The sequence below is a fragment of the Dicentrarchus labrax genome, unplaced genomic scaffold, assembly GCF_905237075.1.
Source record: "Dicentrarchus labrax unplaced genomic scaffold, dlabrax2021, whole genome shotgun sequence".
Lineage (NCBI taxonomy): Eukaryota > Metazoa > Chordata > Actinopteri > Moronidae > Dicentrarchus > Dicentrarchus labrax.
This window is the reverse complement of record NW_026136716.1, coordinates 3,997,605-4,020,713: the sequence shown is the minus strand read 5'-3', so window position 1 is coordinate 4,020,713 and position 23,109 is coordinate 3,997,605. Positions and strand designations below refer to the sequence as shown.

The 23,109-nt window shown below is 39.7% G+C and overlaps 2 protein-coding genes and 1 non-coding gene across 7 annotated transcripts in view; 1 reads left to right on the top strand and 2 right to left on the bottom strand.

Moving 5' to 3' along the window:
• Positions 1–152: 152 nt before the first annotated feature.
• Positions 153–12,636, top strand: LOC127378784 (calcitonin gene-related peptide type 1 receptor). Of its 2 annotated transcripts, none has more exons than XM_051428048.1 (13): positions 153–299; positions 3,685–3,787; positions 4,345–4,495; positions 4,598–4,711; positions 5,943–6,055; positions 6,137–6,228; positions 7,063–7,189; positions 7,277–7,430; positions 7,512–7,572; positions 7,680–7,746; positions 8,829–9,047; positions 9,222–9,263; positions 10,037–12,636. In XM_051428048.1, the coding sequence occupies exons 2-13, from the start codon at positions 3,737–3,739 to the stop codon at positions 10,241–10,243; spliced, it is 1,398 nt and encodes a 465-aa protein (XP_051284008.1). In that variant the 5' UTR covers positions 153–299; positions 3,685–3,736; the 3' UTR covers positions 10,244–12,636. The 2 variants fall into 2 exon arrangements, with proteins under 2 accessions (XP_051284008.1, XP_051284009.1); XM_051428049.1 differs by having other exon boundaries at positions 154–299; positions 4,601–4,711.
• Positions 5,518–5,588, bottom strand: trnag-ccc (transfer RNA glycine (anticodon CCC)). Its single transcript has one exon. It is a non-coding gene; the product is annotated as a tRNA-Gly (tRNA).
• Positions 12,637–20,089: 7,453 nt separating the features above from the next.
• Positions 20,090–23,109, bottom strand: part of col5a2b (collagen, type V, alpha 2b) — a 28,125-nt gene continuing 25,105 nt past the window's right edge. For all 4 annotated transcript variants that reach the window (XM_051427807.1, XM_051427808.1, XM_051427809.1 and 1 more), the window contains 8 exons: positions 22,981–23,034; positions 22,781–22,888; positions 22,576–22,629; positions 22,365–22,472; positions 21,733–22,090; positions 21,459–21,646; positions 21,134–21,376; positions 20,090–21,051 (listed from right to left, as the gene is read on the bottom strand). In XM_051427807.1, coding sequence (XP_051283767.1) covers positions 20,905–21,051; positions 21,134–21,376; positions 21,459–21,646; positions 21,733–22,090; positions 22,365–22,472; positions 22,576–22,629; positions 22,781–22,888; positions 22,981–23,034 — 1,260 coding nt within the window. In that variant the 3' untranslated portion in view covers positions 20,090–20,904. The remainder of the gene's footprint in view (positions 21,052–21,133; positions 21,377–21,458; positions 21,647–21,732; positions 22,091–22,364; positions 22,473–22,575; positions 22,630–22,780; positions 22,889–22,980; positions 23,035–23,109) is intronic.

The following is a 23,109-nucleotide window of genomic DNA, read 5'->3' as shown; positions in this document are numbered from 1 at the left end:
ACAATTTAATGGTTTTCAATTATATGAACACGTTGTAATGCCCTTTACAATGTAGGGATGTCCCACAAAAGGCGAGCATGTGATGTCATCCACAGCCCCAGTCAGTTTTTTCTATCAGGACAGCTCAGTGTTGCCTCTGACTCTGTTGCAAACACACACCGATGGACTACTCTTGAACAAATCTCCCTCCCCCCCCACCCGACCCGGCCCCCTCTAAAAAACACAGTGGCACATTGTTTTTCTTTTCCTGCAAAGGTAACCAGACTGAAGGACTTACTGGTTTTTGTGCTCCTGCAAAGGTAAGTTTCTTTAATGGTTACAGTTTGTCAGCATGTCGACTGTGATTACTGCTCAAGCGCTGTGGTTACGGTGCTGAAAAACAGGGGCAAATGTCCCTGTTCGAAATGTCACATTAAACTAGAAATGTCATACTTCAGACTATATGTTGCAGGGCACATGGAGAACAGGGTGCACACATGCACTCTGGTATTAAAGGGTAGAGTACAAAAGAGGGTAGCCTATCCTATCGCTGCTGGCATCCTCCCCAAAAAAATCTGTTTATTTTCTAGTTTAGGAGTAGCTTAAATGATTAGTTAGTCCTATAGCCAACCTCCTTCTTTATAGGTGCATTAAACAGTGAGCAAAGTCTAAAAGTTTAAAATAGCACAAAGCACGAGTAGAGATTGTAGAAAGCTACTTGGTGTGTCGCAGAATAGTCAAACCCTTTTTGGATCTTGACATCTCACATTTAAACACTATTTATTTAGATTTCCAGGCTCTCCAGGTGCAAACTGAGGATGGCAGCGACGTCTTTTATTTACTGGTTTCTTTAAAGCCAAAGTGTGAAATGCTGTCACACATAACAAGAACAACCTGCTCACATGGTGAACATAAAGTGGTGAAATATGGTTTCCAAGACCAATGTGTTTCTAATAAAGGGTAATTCACATGGTAAAGAGTGTAAAACCCTCTTGTTCTGAGACAGATGGCTCTCACAGTCAGGGAGTAACTTTACTTTGAGTTATTAAGTGTCTCTGTTGGCCATTAGAGAGATATACTGTGTGTCTTTGGGTGTGTTCAAGAACATATTAATCTTTTAAGCTGACAAAGATTTCCTGAATTAGCAGTCAGGGGAGTTGGAAATTATTCAAGTTTGTTGGTCTGTGTCACTTTATTACAAACTGTTTTTTTAATCCAAATGAGAAGCAGAGGATTTGGGGAAAGTGTCACTCCCATACCGCAGTTAAAAAGACAGTAGATCATCGTTTGCACTCATGAGAGACTGCGTACTGTTTTCATGCTCTCCGCAGTCTTTTCACATATAAGTTATTGTGCAACCTCTTGGTCACATCGCCTCCAATAATCGACCCTTGTGAGTGACACACTGCTTCATAAAATGTTTGGAAAAGACGCAGCTGCCTTACTATTATGATATTAAAAATGTTAAATACGTCAAGCTTATTTGCAAATATTAACCTTATAGCCATAAATGCCTTCTTCGGACAGGTGTCTTTCTCTGTCTGAGGGATCAATAAATCATGATTGATGATTGGCTCATTGGAAACTCGAGTTTAAAAAGGCGGATCAGCTTTGTAGTCATGAACGGGTGATTTTTGATAGAGTTTTATGATATTTTGTTGTTTTTTTATTACATTCGGTGCTGTTTTGTAGTGTTTTCTTGTTGAGTTGTTGTGTATTTGCATAAAGGCCAATCAGGGACGGGTGTTGCAAAGGATATAAATACTGTGAAATGTGACACAGGTCTATGATATATACTTGTATCTATGAAGAAAACATTACGTAACAACTTTAAAAAACAGTGTTACTCCAAATAGAGCCTTTTCCAATTTATATCCTCCAGTCTTTGCTACCAGTTCTGAACAAGAACTTGTAATTACTGTACATACTTACTCAATTTAAAAAGCATAATGATATACAGTGATTTCTTATTGCTGTAGACTGAATTATGACACTTTACAATAGCTTTATTTTTGTTTTTGGAATGAAATTCGTCTCATACAGTAAAGCAAAGACATTCCTCACTGGCTATCTCAACACAGGGGCTGTCGAGGGTGCAGCTAATCATTAATTACAGTTTTTATCTTAATAAAACCATAGATTGGGATTTTATACTAGAAAGAGAGAAAGAGATTTGGACAAATGCTAGTTTCAACACCATCTACTGATTTGGCTATTTTTACCACAAATACAGTTAGAACTGTCATAATTTCCACTGCTTTCCCACTGACTGTCACACCTCTTCTAAAGCGGGACACATTATTATTATTATTGGAAAAGATGACCTCAGAAATTCACTTTATGGCAAAAATTTTTCCATTTTTGCTAATCTATTCTGGCTAGGTTATTCTGATAGAATTTGGATTTAACTGTACAACAGGTTTCAGTACTTTTAATTAGGTTTTCATCTATCGTGTGTTATTGAAATGCTGAATAAGTTGCTGCTTGCATATGTTTCAGCTGTATCTATAGTCTCTGCAAGAACCATATGGAAATACATATGGTTTGCGTAACATTCACTGTGCATAACTTAATCCTCTAAGTTAAATCTAACTCAAAAAATTCAAAGTAATAACTCAGTTGAGTTCATTTACATTTGTCCAGTATTTTAAGTATTGATTTGTGATATGCTTCCAGTTTGCTCCACTGCCTCATTTTCTTTAAGTTTACTTTATATCATTACAGGGAATGTCAGTTTATAAATCATCATATGAACAAGTGTACATAAAAAACAAGTATTGTTCACAACTTGATTACAGCAATTTGCTTTAGTGGAAGAAAACTACTTAAGTGGTATAAAGTAAAAGCATTTAAGTTCCTACAATTAACTTAATTTACCCATGTTACCTGAACAATAAATACTTGTACTCATCTGGTTTTTACAGTGTTCTGCAGCACATGCTTGACTGCATTTGCCATATTGATGTCTTTTGGCTAAACTTTGGTTAAACTTGCTCAACATGCATAATAAGCATGCAGGAAGGAAGCTGCGGGGAAACGCAGGAAGCAAAAGGCCAAATCTGCAACCCCAACATCCAAAAAGGGGAGACTTGCCATTTCAAATTAAAAACATGGCTTTGGAGACATAGCTGTGGTATCATTTTGTTTAGTTTCGATTAGGGCAAAGGTCAGGGAACAGGACATTGTTAAAAGTAATCGCAAGTTAGAATAAAACTGATCCTACATCCACTGTCTTTTCTGTTTCAGTTAAAACTGTAAAAAAAAAAAAATATTATTGAGCTCTAATTTAGGAGTAGAAAGTTAACTACAAGGTAATTTTAATGTCTAAATGCATAAATGAATAAATGTACTAAACCAACAAACGTGTGGAATTAAAATATCCATGTGACAGCGCAGAGCATGTGAACTTTGGAGTTTGGGTCCAGCTCCTGTCAACACATCGTGTGTCGGATCATGTTGGCAGCTGCTGCAACTCAGGAAGCTCGTTTTTTATTGAGCTCTGGGGGAAACTATTTGGGATAGTGCTAAAAGTTTTACCTGTTCCTACGAATGACATAAAAATAACTGAGTGAAACAGAAATAGGACTGAAGCTTCTGGTTATGGTTTCATATATGAGTCACAAAGCATCATGTGTTTCCTTTAAGTGTCTAATTTGATTGCACTGAAACAGATTATAAAGTCTTAATGTGTTTTCCTTTTCTCAGTGACAAACTATTGTCAACTTTCCTCAGAATACCCACGACGATCCGAGCACAGATGGATCTAAACGGCTTTATGTTTCTCCTGGTCCTGTGCGCCCTCAATAAGGTACCTGTTGTATCTGAACTGTGCAGTTGTGCGACAATCATGTTTTTGTAACTACAGTATTGATTTTTAGATCATCTATTCGTTATTAGATCAAGAATTTCAAACATTTTCTGAAACAAAAGTGAGATAAATCAGTCCTGCCATTTAAAACTCTTTATCCATTCAAATAATGTTTGTTTTGTGAGTAGCATTAAAGGGCTACAACTTGCATTTCACTGCACAACCCTGTATTGTAGGACAATAAATAAATTAACTTTGCAACCTTGAATACTCAGTGATTTAGTATTGTGCTTCTCTGAAGTTGAGGGACTTGTGAGAAACAAATTAAAAGAAAGAATGGTTTAAATTAACAGCAGCAGAGGCTGAGATATACTAAACTTGGTTAAACTTGATCCTACATTTCCCATAATGCAACTCAGGAGGGATATTTGCTCTCCCACTACCACATTATACTATCATATGTGAAATATGCCCGTTTAAAAGGATTGTCACAATTTCTTATTAAAATGATACATCTATGATATATATGAGTATGTGCTCAATTTCCATCATCTCAGCTGCTTTCATCTGCAAGCCCTGAAGATGAATTCCAGGAGCATCTGAATCATCGGGGTGAACATCAGGCGTCACGGAACCAAATCGCCATGGCCCAGTACGAATGCTTCCAGCGGATTGTGAAAAAATCACACCACAAAACAAAAACAATAGGTGGGAAGATTTTCTCAAATGGCTTCACAGCTCAGAGGAAAATGTTACTGTTACACCATTGCATACCAACATTCAGCCGCCATGTGTGTCCTTGGCTGTCAGCAGGTATAGAGTGCAACACGACGTGGGATGGGTGGCTGTGCTGGGACGAAACTGAAGCCGGCGTCACAACAGAGCAGAGCTGTCCAGAGTACTACGATGATTTTGACCCTCATGGTAAAATTCTTTGCTATCTTTGATCCTGTAACCAATATATTAACCATCACTGACTTTATTAACCTTTAATATTTGAGTGCCATGTTGAGTTGAGACAGTAAGAACAAACCTTTTGTTGTTCCCTTAGAGTTAGATGTGAAGGTTGATGCCACTCTTAGGCCTGTGTGTAAAGCAAGCTTAGCTTAACTTAAAGACCAAGCCTGCAACCTTCCAAATGGCAAATGAAGCCAAACCGTAAGTGCCAAAAACTGCAGCTCCTCAAATGTCCACTTGAGGCTGGCTCCAGATGTGAGTTAATCTCCATAAGGCCCCATGTTAAAATGCCAAATTTACAGCCTGGTACAAAAAAAATATATAAGATAATTACTTAGCTAATTACAAGGAATGATTGAATAATTACAAAAACAACATAATAATAATCAAGTGTATTGCACATTGATCGGCTTTAATGATTAATGACTCAAAGTTTTGACACTCTGAGGGAGGAGTTGTACAGTTTCATGGCCAGAGGCAGGAATGACTTCCTGTGGCGCTCTGTCGTGCATCTTGGCGGAACGAGTCACTCGCACTGAAAGTACTCCTGTGTTTGACCAGTTCATTGTGGAGTGGGTGGGAGACATCGTCCGAGATGGCATGAATCTTGGACAGCATCCTCCCCTCTGACACCACCGTCAAAGAGCCTAGCTACCACTCCCACTCCCACAAACGTCACTGGCCTTGCGGATCAGTTTATTGAGTCTGTTAGCGTCCGCTACCCTCAACCTGCTGCCCCAGTGGCCACCACAGACTCATGGAACAAAAGCACGTGCGCCGCCTGGGAATCGAACCCAGGTCACAAGAATGGGAATCTTGTATGATACCACTACACCAGCGGCGCCCTATTTTCAGCAACCAGGCTTCAGTCAGCCCACATCAGCTCCACCTCTTTACCCATTTCCAGATTTGCCAGGAGCTGGTGGAGCTGACCACCGGGCTTCACAACAGCTCCTCAGAAACAGTTTCAAACTATATTTCTGCAATGATAATGATGCAAGTGTAGTTTAAAACCTTAATTTCTACTCTTTAGGTGATATTTAAACAATTGTCAATGACAAAATTTTATTTGTTTAATGCATACACAAACAGAAATGTAAAACAGAAATGTAAAATTGTGATTTTAAGGAGGTAGCTGCCTATTTGCAGCACCCTTTCTTCACACCTGATGCTTAATGAATAACAAATGTGCCAACAGCGATGGCCTCCAAAGTCTGCACAGAGACAGGCGAGTGGGGACGTCACCCAGAGAGCAAGAGGACATGGACAAACTTCACAAACTGCAGAGCCAACACAACACATCATGGAGCAGTAAGGAGGAATAATGACAATGAAAGACACCATATAAAGTAGTTTTCACTGTGAAGTTGTTCTGATTTTGTTCTCTTGCAGGCAGCAATGACTCACTTCTACTTGGTTATGATTGGTCACGGCCTGTCGGTGGTTTCATTGCTCATATCGTTAGGAATATTCTTCCATTTTAAGTAAGTGTGACACAACTTTCTTTATTTCCCTTTATTATAGATCAAGTCTGCCTTATAATTTATGGCACAGTTCCAACAGGATCAAAAAACTGTTTGTCTCTCATCGTTAACTAGAATAACCTACATAGTTTTTTCAAAATTAGGTCTTTCCCTAGTTGTGAATGTACCAATCATGTTTTAAAGTAAGTTATATGAAACGTATGTTTTATTATTACAGTAAAAATCCTCAAAAAACTCGTCCATGCTCCTGCTTTCAAATCTTAGCCAAGCTACCAACTAAAAAATAACACGTTTTTGACATTTATAACTCAATATGAAATCTGTACGACCCCTAATGAATAATTTATTAACATTTATAACTTCAGATGGTTTATTAAAAAGGGCCTTTCTCACACTATGAATATATATATAAATGTTAGCAAATCATTAATAAAGGGTTCTTCCATGACAGTAATCCATAAAATCTGGAGTTATAAATCTTAATATCTTGTTAATTAATTTAATTTTGGGTCCAGATACTTCCAGAACATTTCTTTCAGAAGCTACTATAAAAGGACAAACTGGGAGGACCTCTTACAAATTGCTTTAATTTTAATAGTTTAATAAATGATTCATGAATACTAATGACCTACAGTTACACCTAATAAAGTTTGCAGTTGCTGTATACTGTATTAACAATTGTTGACTTGTTTCTTGCACAATTAATTCATCTTTTGAGCTTGTTGAATTTCAGGTTAAATCCATGGTCCACCTTACAAAAATGAGTGGATCTACTGCAGCTAATGAAATCAAAATATGCGTCTAATGTGCATCTCTTCTTCCGCTGACCCTCAGGAGTCTGAGCTGCCAGAGGATAACCCTGCACAAAAACCTCTTCCTCTCATTCGTGCTGAACTCAATCATCACCGTCGTCAGGCTTACAACAGTGGTTAATAAACAGGGACACTCGCATAATGATTCCGTGAGTGATTCCTGCACCTTGTGTCAAAATCTGCTTTGGTTTTTAAAATATTTTGTGTTGAGAGCTCATGTTGCTTTTCCCATCTAGGCAAGCTGTAAGCTGCTCATGTTCATCCACCTGTATCTGCTGAGCTGTAACTACTTCTGGATGCTTTGCGAGGGCATCTACCTGCACACGCTGATAGTTGTGGCAGTGTTTGCAGAAAAACAACATCTCATGTGGTATTATCTGCTCGGGTGGGGTAAGTAGGGATTCATGACGATATTTCATCTCACTTTCTTACACTCAGATGTTAAAAATATGCTAATTTGGTGGTTTGCAGGTTTCCCGCTCGTGCCAGCGGTGATACATTCGATAGCACGCCACTGCTACTACAATGATAAGTGAGTCTTCTTGATCAGCGCCTCCACACGAGACCATTTCTAAAGAATATCATAAGTCAGGTGTTTCCATAATGTGTAATGTAATGATCTGATTCATGCATTCACAGATGTTGGGTCAGCTCAAACACTTCCTTGCTGTACATTATCCACGGTCCCATCTGCGCTGCATTGGTGGTGAGTACTGAACTGAAATATAATACACATTTTTCATTGTTTTACACGTACACAATATAGGAAATATTTCCATTTTATGCTGCTTCATACTTCCACTCCACAACATATTGTAGACAGATATTGTACTTTTTACTGCACTACATTCATCTAGTAAGTTAAACTCTTTGCAGATTCAGATTATTAATAATAATAATTAAAATATAAATTATAATGTATTATTATAGATTAAACTAGCTGGCAGACTATAAAGTAGTTTAAATATGGTTCCAACTTTACCAGCTGCAGCATTAAAGTGATGTACACATTAATGCATCTCTTTTATAATCCAGTGCATAATCAGTACTTAAATAGTAAATGGACTGTAAATGAACCACCAACCTTCTGATTAGCAGACGACCCGCTCTACCTCTGGGCCACAGCCGCCACTTAGTACTTTTTGATGTTAAAGGTTTTTAGATAAGTAAGGTTTTAAACGCAGGACTTTTACTTGTAACAGAGTATTTTTAAGGAATAACATACCAAGACATAAAAAACATACTAGGTGCGTGAATGGTTAAAGAAATAAAAGCTCTGTTTGGAACTACAGAAATATTCACTTCTCGCTTGTTTTAGGGTTTTTGTTTCTTTTTGCCTTGAGTCTGGTCACCATCAAAGTGAAACACATAATCAGTTGGATCAAGGACAAGACTGTCTTGGCCGGTCGAACACATTCCTCCCTTTGACCCTCCAAAAATCAACAGTGGAAATAATCCAAATACTTTTTGACAGTGTGATTTTTTTATTCTTAGTTTGTTTTCTTACATGTTTGAATGGTTTCCACTGTGTTAAACTGCCAAAGAGTCCTTGAAAACCACCAAATCTCATTGGAGCTTTATTAAAAATACACATTACAAATACATTGTCATTTATTCAGTTTAAATGATATGCGATAAATGATGGTTGAACAAAGAAAGATCTGGATGGTGATTTAAAGGTCTTGAGCCATGCTACCCGACCGCAGACATGCAGTATTATGTGCTGACCCATTAATTGTTGCATTTCCTTTGTTTTCGCATCAAATAAAATGCCTTTTTTGATTCCAGGTGAATCTTTTCTTCCTGCTCAACATCGTTCGGGTTCTCATCACCAAGCTGAGAGTGACGCACCAGGCCGAGTCCAGCCTCTACATGAGGGCTGTGAGAGCCACCCTCATCCTCATCCCTCTGCTCGGCATCCAGTTTGTCCTGCTCCCCTACAAGCCCCAGGACCACTGGGTCTTTGAGGTCTACCTGTACATCATGGATATCCTCCTGCACTACCAGGTCAGTAAACACGTATAATGGAGCGCTTTATCCAACGCTGTGTATGTACCAATGGTGGTTTAAGAGCAGGAACATGTGACGCTGTAAACTTTTGTTGCAGGCCCTTGTGCAGCTGTTTGAGCTTAAAGGATTTCCTATCTTGTGTATTTTCTCACACTTTTGTTTCACATGCAGGGTCTCTTGGTTTCTACAATATTCTGCTTCTTCAATGGGGAGGTGAGTCATTGGCTTGATGCAGCATGTTATTTTCAAGGCTGGATTTTGAATTATCCCAGTTAAACTGCAACAGCATGCAACATTTAATTATCTTTTTTCAATGCTGTGCAATATTTTAATATAATTTTTGGGATGATAAGAACCATGGCCTGTATCCGGAAAGATCCAATCATACAGAAGTTAATGGATCTGTAACGGGATCTGTATATCATATCATATAAAAATAAAACCTGTCAAAGATCCAGTGTGTAATCTGCATATTGTCCGTATCTGTCCATATCACCACATAGGACAGTACTGTATGTCTGGGCTTTTTTTCCAGTGCCATCGTCCAAAATGTTGACCACGAGTTGGATTTTTCATATTTTATTATTTCTATTAACTGTTCATGAAAAATGCTGTTTAAAAGATGTCTCAGTGCTGCCAGGAATACATTTTATGTTGGCCTAAGAGAAGTCAAATTCACATATATATTCCTAATAAGTCCGAAAATATGAAAATCTGCATATAAGATATAAACAATAAAAACATTAATATCTATATTTTTCTTATAAATGTAGCAACTTCTGATGAACCAATCAATTTCACGCTTGGATAAACTACTTTGGGTTAACCCCGCCCATTTTTGGTTACGCACCACCCACTTAGGACATAAGCCCCGCCCCTCCGAGTACAGATACAAACCATATAAAGCCTTTTCTTTTAATCTCCTTAAGTTGCTGCTTTCCCAAAGATAAGGGATGATAAGTTCCTCTTTGTGTCTCGTCTTGCAGGTCCAGAGCGTCCTGCGGAGACACTGGAATCAGCAGCGGATGCAGTTCGCCGGCACGTTCGCCAACGCCGACTTCTTCCGCTCAGCCTCGTACGTGGCGTCGTCCCTCACAGAGGTCCACCGCTGCTACAGCATCGAAAGCCACACCGAGCACATGAACGGCAAGAGCTACTCAGACATATTCAGATCGGACAGCCCTTTCGTGTGAAGGCGGCCCTCAACGTTGGACGCTGGAGGCTCACTGTTTCTTTGACTTCACCCAAGATGTTACGAAGATTTGGTGTCAGTGTTTTCTTGGAGTTTTGCTACTGACTGAGTACACACTTTTCTTTATTTTTTGCCTTTTTTTCCATCTCCCAGCCAAATAGTTTCCTAACAATCCACTTCTCACTAAATTAGAAGGAGCTTGACACCAAAGAGACTGTTTCTCCATGATTATTTACATCCCATGAGTATTCAAAGGGGCTGTTGTTGGCCATAAGGAAGACCAGATGAATCAACAAACCTCACTGTGAGCATTAACACGAGGAATTCCTGCCTTTTTTTGCATCTTGTGGAATAAACTTGAAGAGCCCCCAGTGAACAAGAAGCTGTTCTGACTGTTAAGATCTTGCAAACTTAAAAATAGGTAGTTATCAGTGAGGGTGTTGTAGCTTTTGCAGAACTTTTTTAATGTGGCAGAGCCGGAGCCATAGTTGCTGGGAGTTATTGAATAGCAGAGAAGGAGGTGGTCAGACAGTAGGCAGTTACCTTCAAAAACTTAATGCCATGATATCTGTGGTTAGAAACATACAGAACTAGACATTTAAGATGCAAAACAGTACAAATACACACAAAAACTAAAGCTTGCTTCTTTTGAATTAAAGACATGCAACTTAGAATAAAGGGTGAATGATCCCCTGAGGAGAATTTAATATTTATATTATTTTCTTTTAGCTAAGTTAAAAATAAATAATGAGCTTCACAAGAATAGGCTTACATTGTTTTGTCTGGCATGGGTATATCTATACTATCTTTTAAGTTAATGCTCCGTTAGGCTTACTGTGTGTCTTTTTGCTTCACATCTGATTATTCCAAAATGCTGGAGAGATTGTAAGTTAGTCATAGAGGAAACTATGACTGTGTTTGTACATATATTTGTGTATGAATATGACATATATAAGGCACAAAATATGAATTTTGTATGTAGACATCCTTTAGTGTACTACTAGTGTATAATTTTCAAGTCAGCTAGGAACACATATATTACTTTTACTACATTTCAGTCCACAAACTGCAGAAATTAATAGTATAAAGTGTGAAAGTGTCATGTTGCATGCTTTTAGATGAATCCTCTGGTGATCAGGAAACAAATTCAGCAGGAACTGACTTATACTGATTCACTGATTTAACACATTGATAATTATTACCACTTTTTTGTCAAGATAAAGTCACCTCCAGGCAGAGATCGCTTTCCTGTCAGAGAGCTGCTGGTTTCAGTCTTACAGAACAGGAATTACTCACTTATGCAGCACTATTAACGGCCTCTAACGTTATGAATAATCACCGGAAGTGGAAAAATAATTTAAAGCTAATAGTTTGACATTTTTTCTGAGAGTTAGATGAGAAGATTGATACCACTCTTATGTCTGTCTGTTCAAAATATAAAGCGTTATATACCAAAATGGCAAACTGTTCCTTTAAATGAACCCTAAATGTAACGAGCTAGCTTCTAATTTCTTTTTCTGTTAGAATCACAGAATATTTCTGTTATTCATAATATAATAGGCTACTAGACTGGGTGATTACGACAGTATTTTATTTTGCCTTTAAAGAGACAGTAGCCTTACTGGATGCATACTGGGTACATAGTCAGATATTTATTATGATACACTGGATATAAGTGTGACGTCTGATTCATGGCATTCATTTCTAAGTTTGACATTCTCCTTTCTTAATGCTAATATTACCAGTTTATATTTACAGACATGAAAGTGGCATCAATCTCAAATAACTTTCTCTTATCAGAAAAGCGAATTTTCCAAAACGTCTATTACAAACTATTTATAAACTCTCTTGCTAACATCTTTGCAATAGGCTACACTGAATATTAATAATAATAGGGATTTGTATTGCCATTAATATAGGCTACATTGGGGGAAAAAAAACACTTACTGGCTTCTCTGGAGCTTTCTCTGGAGCTTTCAACCATATTCTGCTGTCTTCCTCAGCAAATGGAACTTCCCCAGGTGTTACGACGTGATAACAAGCGGACTTTTAGAGGGAGGGCAGACCGTAACTCCGGCCTCTGACAGAAGTGCCATTCACTGAAGAAAACAATGGGATATGACCGAAAGCCCTGCAAAAAAAAAAAAAGCTAGTAAGTGAACCTTGAGTTTAGGATCCTTTATCCCAGATGTTTTTTTCCCGATGTCAAGACTGAACTTTGATGTTAGAAAAACAAGAAGGACTATATAAAACGCAGATGTGTGTTTTCCCATGTTGTAGCAGTTACACATTTTCATTATTTTCATTTTTGTTGTTTTGTCAATAAATCCAGACAATGCTTGTTTATACTTAAGAAATAATGCTGTAAATAAAAACAAGCTGTTTTTAAACTGAGATTCAGGAGAGAAAAAAAGAGTCGCTGTATTTGTGTTTCAGTTTCAATCCCCTCAAAGACAAGCGAAAGAAAACATGTACGTACGTGTATTTTCTTTCCCACATATGTAATTAAGGGTGGGATTTCCTTGTCTGACCTTAGAAAATGTCTCCCACTGAAATGAATATTGTTTCCAGACAAAGCAGGGCGTGTTACTGTCTGTTCCTCGTCCAGAACATATATGTGACCAGGTACAATTAGGAAGTCCCAAAGGAAAAAAACGCTATATCTATCCCTTCCGTGCATCATTTATCAAATTCAGAACAGAGAAGCTGTAAAAGCACTTAACATGCCACTCTTCTTTCAAGTGTTAAATACGTCCATCTGCAAACAGGCCGCACGATGATCAACAGCATGTGTGCATTGACCGTTTATCATCGCGAGTAATATTTACGAGCTACTTTCATGCCGTTTCATAGTCGTGACCTCAATCCACAAAGGATTCTGGTATCCGCGGTTTTGGACAGAGCACTGGGCATCACAATAATCCCGAGACCGTCTCCTCCCATGTTATTTTGTGCAGAACACTAAACATCTGGCGTTTTTACAGCACAGCTAACCACACTTTTTCCTTGCATCCTGTTACATCCATATGAGAGATGATATCCTGTGTGGTTTCTGATGGCACACATTTCCTTTAAAACAGATAAAAAAAAAAATTAAAAAAAGAACTCCAAATTCAACTTGAAGCTGTAAAGATCAGATGTTTTTGTTGTTTACCTATCACAAAGCCACCTGACAAGTCCCACCTCCCTTTATTTACCGCAGTGGATATCAGACCAGTGGATGTATTGCAGGCTTCCTGTTTCTAAGAATACACTGGCATTGAACTCTTGATCCGTCGGCTCTTGTGTGCTGGTAGCAAACACTTCCTCAGACTCATGACTAACACTTGTTTACTGCCTTAACTTCCGAATGCTTCCACTGAAACTCAAAGCATTTTAGCCGATGTTCTGTGTCCAGACGGGTTGTCGGTGGCAATTCTGCGAATTTGTCAGGGACATTTCCACAGGACACGACTGAATAGAGACATAATAAGCCACATGTGCTCTCCTGCGTGGTGACAGTCTTGCACATGGTGTTGTAGTAAATAATGCTCCAGCTTGTCATGGCCACCTTGAGACTAGTTTATTCAATTTACTGAGAAAAATACACTACTGGAATTCAGCAGGTATGTTGGCTAGACAGCTAACTTTGAGCCAGTGTTAAACATCTCATTTTTTGACTTGTGACTCTCTGCTGGAGGCAGCGGTGGAAAGTACATTTACTCAAGTACTTTGCTAAAATGAGTTTTTTTTACTGGTTATGAAACTCCTCTATATGACCTACCTAAGCACACAAGATCATCTTATTCTTAATGTCTGAGACTGGGTGGGAGTCACCTTGGAATTAATTAAATGAGCCGGTAGAAACACTACCACGTTTGTCCACAGGGGTCGCCAGAATCAACAAAAAAAATGTAAGTCGTTAAATACGGCTATTCTTAAGGTAACAAAAACACAATGATACTATATTAATGTGGTTATACACTAATATAAAAAACATAACTATGAATATGATATTCAATTTCTGTCAATAGATCCGCCTAAATGTTACACACTGAACCTTTAATATGACTAAAACACATGAGTACAGGCACTGTCAGGGCTGCCCTCAGAACACTAACCAGTATCAGGGCTAGTGCATTTTTTCAATAATCTCACCTCTTCACCTCTTTCGTGTATCTTAAATGATGCCACACACAAACAGTAAAAGTCTACGGAAAAGCCCAACACATGCTGCTAGATTGCTTGTACGGTTATTCATACCAATATTTCAATTCATACATCACTTGAGAAAGAGCTCAGACAAAATGTCAACTCATGTGGCATTCTGAGTTTGTGGGCCATTCAAATGGATTTCTCCTTCCCTGAAGATGGAAACTTTCCATTTGCTATTCATCGTGTCAGTCCGCATCCTTGGGAAAAAACCCCTGATGAACAAGGTACGATGCACTTCACCTTTCCAGCAACAGCAGAGGTGGTATGTTAGGAATGCAAAGTGTAAAGCAACTTAACTCACAACATTACACTAATGACCTTTTCACTCTTGACAAGGAAGAATGACTCAAACTTAAAAACAATATGCTGCAGCCATTTCCAGTAACCACACTTCATTAGAAACCCTCGATGTTTGCAGAAATTACTGGTTAAACCACACAATCACATACCGTACACATCTGGCTCGTTGCATTATCTGGCCACTTGTGCATTGGGATGTCTCACTCTTGAGAACAATGGAATGAGTTCTTGGCCGTGCTCGAGGGTGTGGAGGGCGTACAGTGCAGGGGCTGGGGTGAGCAATGTGGCCCGGCTGTATGGATGTGACCCGGACCTGGGTGGGACCTGCAGGAAGTCTCCCGTTCGCTGCGTGGCTCGTTCAGACCGCCGCAAGGTCATGAATTATCTGAGCTGCTCATCACAGAGTGATGTCAACACTGGGTTGTCTGGTAGTCTCGCTGCTTTGTTGTTTCTGGAGGGACGTCATGATCAAATGTGTGAATACATCATGTAGAGAGTTCATTTCCAGACTGCTGGCCAGGGGCGTCGCACTTTTTTTTTGTCCTTTGCAGCTGTGGGCCACCTTTCACCCCAGCAGCAAGAAAAAAAAGGATGATGAAAATCTCTATCAAATCAGAGATTTACAATACGTTTTAAATGTCTTTCTTTCTTTTAAATCAGCTGAAAATGAAATGATCCTTGTTGCTGCGTTAAAGGATAATCCAGTTCATTACAACTTGCATCTTGTTTTAAAAGGTTTCTATTTCTTATGATTGTATTCACACAAATACATCATTATAATATCGACTGATCTGACAAACCTTGGTTAAGCTAGGGGAAAAAAATCGCCTCACTGCTTGTGTTTCTTTCCCTGTTTAACTTCTTTAAAGCAATGCTGTGCAGCCAGGTATCCCCTAAGTGCACCATTTAACTGATTTGTAATCCAGGAGACCAGAGTTTGCATCCTGTCACAATGTTTATTCATATTTTGTGATATTTTTTTTTACTGGAAACACAGTTTTTAAGTTCCCTAAACCTTAACCACCCTCTAGTGGCTTAGTAAATTATTCTTACAAGACTAAGAATTTGACATAAAATAGGAGGGTAAACAGGTGTTACTAATGATACTAATTAAGGTTCTGTATCATTTAGGTCAAACAGAATCAGGACACAATAGAAAGGCTCTGCCACACTAAATGGAACCTTAATCAGTGTCATTGGTAACACCTGCGTTTATCCTACTATTTCATGTCAAAATGGCTGCTGTGAAAAAATGTGATTAGTTCTGTAGTGTTTTTTTAAGAAACCAAAGAAAACACAGGGAAGTTCTGACCTAAAGATGGCGCTATATGAAAAGTTAAAGGATCAGCCAGACCAGCATTGCGATCCCTAGAGCAGCTGCTAGCATGGATAAAATATATTTTCACTGGATGTTAAATAAAGTTCTGCAGAATCATCCAGAAACATTATTTCTGGTGTTAAGGCTGCAGCAGGTTCCCAGATCTCCGCATTTAACATTGCACAGAAAAATAAGATCCAAGTTTCAGTAAACCAGAATAAGCTTTTAAAGAGCCGATCCTACAGTGCTTTCACAGCCAACCTGTTCAGCAGAACTCTGGTGCCAGTTTAATTTAAGCTGAAAGCTGTTGATCGATCTCTGGTGGGGACAGATAAACCGGACAGAGACGGCTAGAAAAGGTGGTTAATTTGTTCATGGACCGAACTGAACTACAGGTATGAAAGCAACCTTTCTGAGTGGTGTGATCAACAACGGTAAATGAAAGGTATTTGCTTTGCAAGCAGTTTTGTCCAGATCATTTTTCAAGTCAAGCAGCAGAACATCGAAGCCACCCTTCAAACGTCAGACATTTGGAATAAAACTCTTCAAAACATTTTAAACAATAAGCTTATTGCAGTTTTAAAGAGCCCAGTTCCTACTACCCAGGGCGGTGGGCCAGTATCTACTTGTATGAGGTGCGCCGCCGCTCTCGTCTTCAGCTCTCTCCTGCCAACAGGAACTCCCTCTCTCTTCTCCCAGTTTCCTGCCATTGTTCTGTCCACTGCCACCAGGCACAGGCTCCTCCCAGGATCTGGGAAAAGGTGGGATGTTAAAGCGGCCCATTTCCTTTTCGATCAGCTTCGACCTCAGCCGGTGGAGGAGGGGTGTGTGTAAGTGTGTGTGTGTGTGTGTGTGTGTGTGTGTGTGTGTGTGTGTGTGTATAGATAAGCAGCACCCATATGAAGAGCAGCTTCCACTGGGTTTTGTGTGTGTGATTTTTACCTCATTTCCCTTTATGATATCATGATGATCATGTTAATGAGGGAAAAAACACCCATTAAAATGTCAGTCTAGAAGTCATATATTGCACAAGTGTAATCTTATTTTTCTCAGCTGTCTTTGGAGCGTAAACCTACATGCTTCTTCACTCCCACAGCCGAAGTAAAATCCTCACCAGTTCTTCTAAACAAGTTCAACTTTGGTGAAATTTGAACTGCAAATCTGAGCTTTTTATTTAAAAAAAAAACACCTGTGTCGAGTAGAAGGTTTAGTAGTCGGAGTAGAAGGAGTACACAGAGGAATGGTTTCCAGACATTTACGAGATAAGAGTTGATGGTAAATGTATTAAAGAACTGTGTGACCTTATCGTCCTGTTAGCGGCCTCAGACGGCCGATCCATTCCAGGCTGAACCGGCCGGGGGTCATAAAGTTTTTATTTTTCAACTGAAGCTATTAGCAGAGTTTCAGAACCACACCTCAATTATATCTCTTCCGGCATTCCCATGAATTCCCACCTAACCCTCTATTCCCCTTTCACACAGGTAATTCCCCCACTCCTTTTGTCTTGTTAACAACTCTTACACATATCTTGATGTGGTCCTTGCTACTGAATTTCTGATGTCTGCAGTAACTGTCCAGCCTGGCCTTCGCAGCCTCAGACAGCACAGAGAGGAACGCTACCTGTCAGACTTTCAGTATTCGCACTAAAAAGACTGCTGTTGGCCACAATGATGGAGTCATGGACAAAGATCAGTACACTGCTCTAATGTGATATGAGGTAGGACAGTATCCATTTGTTTTGGGGGTTTTGAGAAGCTACAGGCCCGTATTTATTTCCTACTATTAAACACACACCCACTGTTTATTTGCTTGGTTTTTATGGGACTGCGTTGTAGTTTTTGATTATAAATTGTGTCTGCATGTGCGTGTGAGCATTTGTAACTACTGTAGCACTCTGTTGACCGACTGTACACAAGTTGGAAGCATTTTTTACACAAATATCTGTATCATTGCACACCTTCTTAACATCAAGACTGGTGCATATCACCCATGACAGACGTAACATACCGAAAAAGACGCCACAAGTTGAAACAGTCAAGAGAGTTTCAGTTTGCTTTGCACAGAAACAGCCATTAGAAATGTCCCTCAGAGAAACCAAGAGAGTCCTTTTTACTTTTAAGCCTGTACTTTTTCACTTTAACTTGAGTAAACAAGTTGAATCAGTAATAACCAGTGCTGGTTAGAAGTAGAAGGCATGGAAAATGATCAGTAAAAGTCCACATGTAAAGAGAAAACACTCAAAATGCTGCATCTAAAAAAGCTTGAAATCTTCCAAATCTGCACAATAAACTAATCACAATATAATTTTACATGCAAAACCTATGATTAAAGTATCTGTTCATAGATAATCCAACAAACATATTCCCACCACTTTCCTTTAATTGTGTGATTATTTAGTTTTTTTTTGTTTCAACCGTGCGTTTTCATGCCACTGAGAATAATTTAGGCCAATAGTTTGATCCTTTCTCATGATCCTTTCCCAGTGTTCTTTACGTGTTTTGGAGGGGCGTCAGTGAGGTGGGGTTGGAGGGTGCATAGGAAGGAAAAGGAGTAGCTGGGAAATCTCATCGAGGCTCCTCAGCGAACAAGAGACACCCCAGTCAGGATCTGGGCGTCGCTGCCAAGTCATCTCAGGGTCGCAGACTCTAACAGCTTTTGCGTGAAGTGAGCACAAATACATTACGTGGAACTCGCTCGGGTTTTTCACAGAATTTGATGCAAACTACACAAGGCTTACAAAGAGACTTTAAAGTATAGTCACGAATGCGTGCAGGGAAGAATAGATGAAAGAGAATAAGGGGAGTTTAGCTTCTGGGCTCATATATTTCCTCAGGAAATGAGAAATTACTTCTTCCTCTTGAAGATAAGAACGGGTGGGGGGTAATTAAAGCTGAGCAGCTTGTTTCTGTGGATCAGATTCCCCCATATGTCTATATAAAGAACAAATGAAATAAAATAAATAAATAATTAAATAAATATTAAAATCAATATTAATCAATATTAAAATGTTGCATTAGCTACTTTAACAAAGCTCAAAAGGCAGCCATATAGTATTCCCTTTCTCAGAATAGTGACGTTCTTTACTAATTGCCCACATCTGCTAGTTGTTCACATCTGGGACTCTGTCTCGTCATTTATATTTTATCATGTCTTAAATTTTCTGTACTAAACTATGAAAACATTATTATTATCATTTTAACGAGACTTGACTTGCAGGAAAAAAGTTAAGGGCGTTTAAGGTACACAAGGGAATTCTGGGGTTTAAAGTTTTGGGCCTTTAATGTATAAATCGCCTTGAGCAACATAAGAAAAAAACCCTGCCCTTTAGCTTTAGTGTTGATCTTGTCACTATTGTCCCCAACTGCGCAGCTTGCTATGATAAAGTCTTGTTAAAAAGTGCAACAGTGTGAAGTAAAAAGCGAAGAGCTCACAGAAAAGGACAGTTTATATTCCTTCGGCACCACTTTTACCTAAAACTTTCCATCCTCGTAATGAAAATAGAACCTGGCTAAAAATGACCACCTCGACAGATGTGGAGCGAGCCTGGGCTGCAGGAAACGGTGAGAGTGTCACGTCTTTCACCGAGCACAGAGAGGAGAGGTCGACCCAGAAACATGTGCTGCCTGAACTTTGGCTCTTTTTCTTCCTGTAAGGACGCCTTTTCTCTCTCCCTCTCTCTCCCTCCTTTTTCATCTTATTTGCTCACACACTCATACGCATGCACACACATTGGAATGGTGTTGGGAAAACATGCAGCCAGGACACCGTTTCAAACTGAAATTGTGGCTTTTTTTTACATCACTAAACTAGTGTGTTGTTATATAATAAAGCTAATACAGGGTGGTTACAGATAAATCAGTGTGTGAAATGTAAGCTGACACTTCAGTTTGTATGAATTTATCACGAGATACATGTCAGGTGAGGGCAGTTAACAGGGATTTGACGACTGTGAGGAAAAGCATTGTCTCCCTCTAGTGGTGAGATGGTTTGATTTCATTTCTCATTTAAACTCATTTTCAAAGCAAAATCTTGCCGTTCATGAGGAAGAACTGAGTGTTTATTCAACTTTTCTTTGCTTTGGCTTTTCTTTTTTTTTGGGGGGGAAGAGCACAGTCATTCCAAAGAAATACATTTATTCCACATCCATAGTCAACAACAAACAAATAATTTGTAATTTACAGTCATATGTTGCATTTACAGAAGTTTTAAAAGGAGATACAAAGGTTTTCTGTTGAAAGAGTAAATGAGTTCCTGCACAGAACTTAATAATTTAGGTTCAAGCATGATTTTTATCTTTTATTCCATTAAAAGTAAGAACTACAGTCATTGCTATATCAACTCTCGCCCTATCCAGGCCTCTGGACGTGCATTTACTGGAAAAAAGCCAAATGAAATTCACTATAAACCTTCAGTTCTTAAGCTCTAACCTTCCAATAAAGACACCACATCTCTTAAAGCTTTAATATTATTGGCTGTTTTTTTCCAGTTTATGCAAGTTTACAATCCATCTTAAACCTCACTATGTTTTTTATTAGGTTTCATGTTAGCACCTTAGACTTTTTTTTTTTTTTCCACCCACATGCATTTCCCCGTAGAGTACTGTGCTCTAGATTGTAAATGTATTGATTGAATAAATTATGTCAGCGCCCTACCAGTCAGCGGACACAGCAAGTACACTGTACTTCAACAGCTTATGGGAAATGCAGCCACGTGTGAAGAATGGCAGCAATAAAACATCTAATCTTCATCGACTCGTACGCTCACACAAAGAGGAGTCCTTATACTATAACTTCTGGTGATGATGTTACTCCTCTAAAAAAGGCTATTTCTGTCCATCTTTGCGTTGTGTTTTATGAGAAGCACACAGGGCCGATGTCTAAGCCAAACTCCTGATCAGCCTTTCCAATGTCCATGGGGGCCAAGTCCACCACGGGCAGCCTGGCCGCGGTTTGAGTCCTGTACTCAATCACTGTCTTGCCCCACTCTCCGTTTGATGTCTGATGGAGAAGAAAGAGATAAATCAGTAAAAGTGTCTTCCAATCGCTTTTTATCAAATCTAGATATTCTGTCACGACTTACCGAGCAGCCGTCCTCGATGATGGTGTATCGGAGGCGGTTGGTTCCCTGCGCTCTCAGCTCCTGGCCGTTGAAGCCTCTGAGGACCAGAGCTTTCTTCAGGCTGCTGCTCTTCTCGTCTTTGTAAGCCACGCTGTTCCTGCAGTGGTAGGTGATGCTCTGGTGCGACTCCTTGGACAAAAGCTGCAGCAGCTTCAGCTGAACCGCCACGGCGTTCGGCTGCTCCTCATCATTACCATAACGGAACTGAAATTAGATGTGAATTTGACGCAATTACATCAAGGGCATTCTGGACTTTTCACAAAATGCATGTTTCTTGATTTCTTACTCTAGTTCCACTGATGTCTGCTCCAAACCAGACAGGTTTGTTGGGACTGGGAGTGGATTTTGTCCACCAGGCTTTGTTGGGAATGTTGGCCGGATTGGCAGAGATGCAGGTTTCACCACTTTCCATATTACAGAAAACCTTGATGGCATCCTTTGTGCTGCCTTGATTTGGATCAATCCAGTACTCACCTGTGTCAAAGGTATAAGCAAAATGAATAAAAAGGAGTTATACTGATAAAGTAGTAAAGAGAAAAGTATAAAAAAAGGACCCTCACCGCTCTTTTTCTGAGGGTAGCACTGCATGATGTCCTGGCAGGTTTTCGCTGGGTTCATCTTGCTGCCATCGGGACTGCGGAGGTTCTGCAGATGTCCACTGAGGGTCTTCAGCGTGGCGTGGACTCCGGTGTCTGCGCGCAGGACTGCCTCGTTCTTATTGGGAAGGGCTTCATCCTTGTTGATCTCTGGAGGCGGAGGAGGATCAGCTGCCATTTCATCCTCGAAGAATTCCACAGCCTCTGGCATGCCGCCGTTCCCGTCATAATCGTAAGAGGCAACGAAGAGGTCATCCACAGCCGCGGTGGGAGGTCCTGGGGGGCCTGGAGGACCGGGTGGGCCGGGTTCTCCTTGTGGACCCTGACAAAGAAAAGATAATTATGAAAAAACAAGATTAATATTTGTAAAAACCAATGAACAGAAGTCTTTTTTTTACCAGTCAGCCTAACTATTCCTCATACACCCTGAAGACCAGGGCTGTAGAAAGGATTTTAAATATATGGATTATATTTGCAGTATCATTGCCACATCACTCCAATAAACTTATCCCATTCAGTTTTACTGATGTCACAGGATAATACCAGTAAGCTGATTGTTTGAAATATAATAAAGTAAAAAGGCAATCTCGTGTCACCTGTTCCCCGAGGTCCCCACTGGACCCTCTGCTTCCAGGAGCTCCCATTGGTCCAGGCTGACCGATGTTTCCTTCCTTTCCAGGTGGACCCGAGACTCCTGGAGGACCCTGTAAAACAGTGAGAGATTTACAGTGTAAAAAAAAGGCAGAGCTGCACATATGTCTTCAATTCCCCTGTTCAAAGACTCAAAAAACTATAGTATACACTTACCCTCTGCCCAGCTGGTCCAACTATACCTATAGCGCCTGGCTCTCCTGTGGCGCCCTAAAATAGAAAAGAAGACCAGTAATATCAGCATGAGCATGAGATGAGTTGCAAATTACAGTTAACACCAATTCTTTAACATTAGAAATATTAGTATCTGAAATATATAAAGAAGTATTTGAAGTTTCTGAGTCATAAACATTTTGCTTACAGTTGTTCCTGGCAAACCGTGGAGCCCGGTGAAACCTCTGTGTCCTTTCTGACCCCTCTCTCCTTGTTCTCCAACTGCTCCTTTCTCTCCCTGTGGTCCTTGAGGGCCCTGAAATTAGACACAGGGTGATAATTCAACACGTCATGGAAAACACTGTTTTACACTTTATAAACTTGAAAAGTCTTTTTTTTCATGCTTACTGCTTTCCCCCGTACACCAGCTGCTCCTGGGGGTCCAGCGGGGCCTCTGGCACCCTAAACTCAAAGCAAGCAAAGAGAGCAGACTTTGTACTTGTGATGGGATTTACAGATTATTATTAATATGTGTTT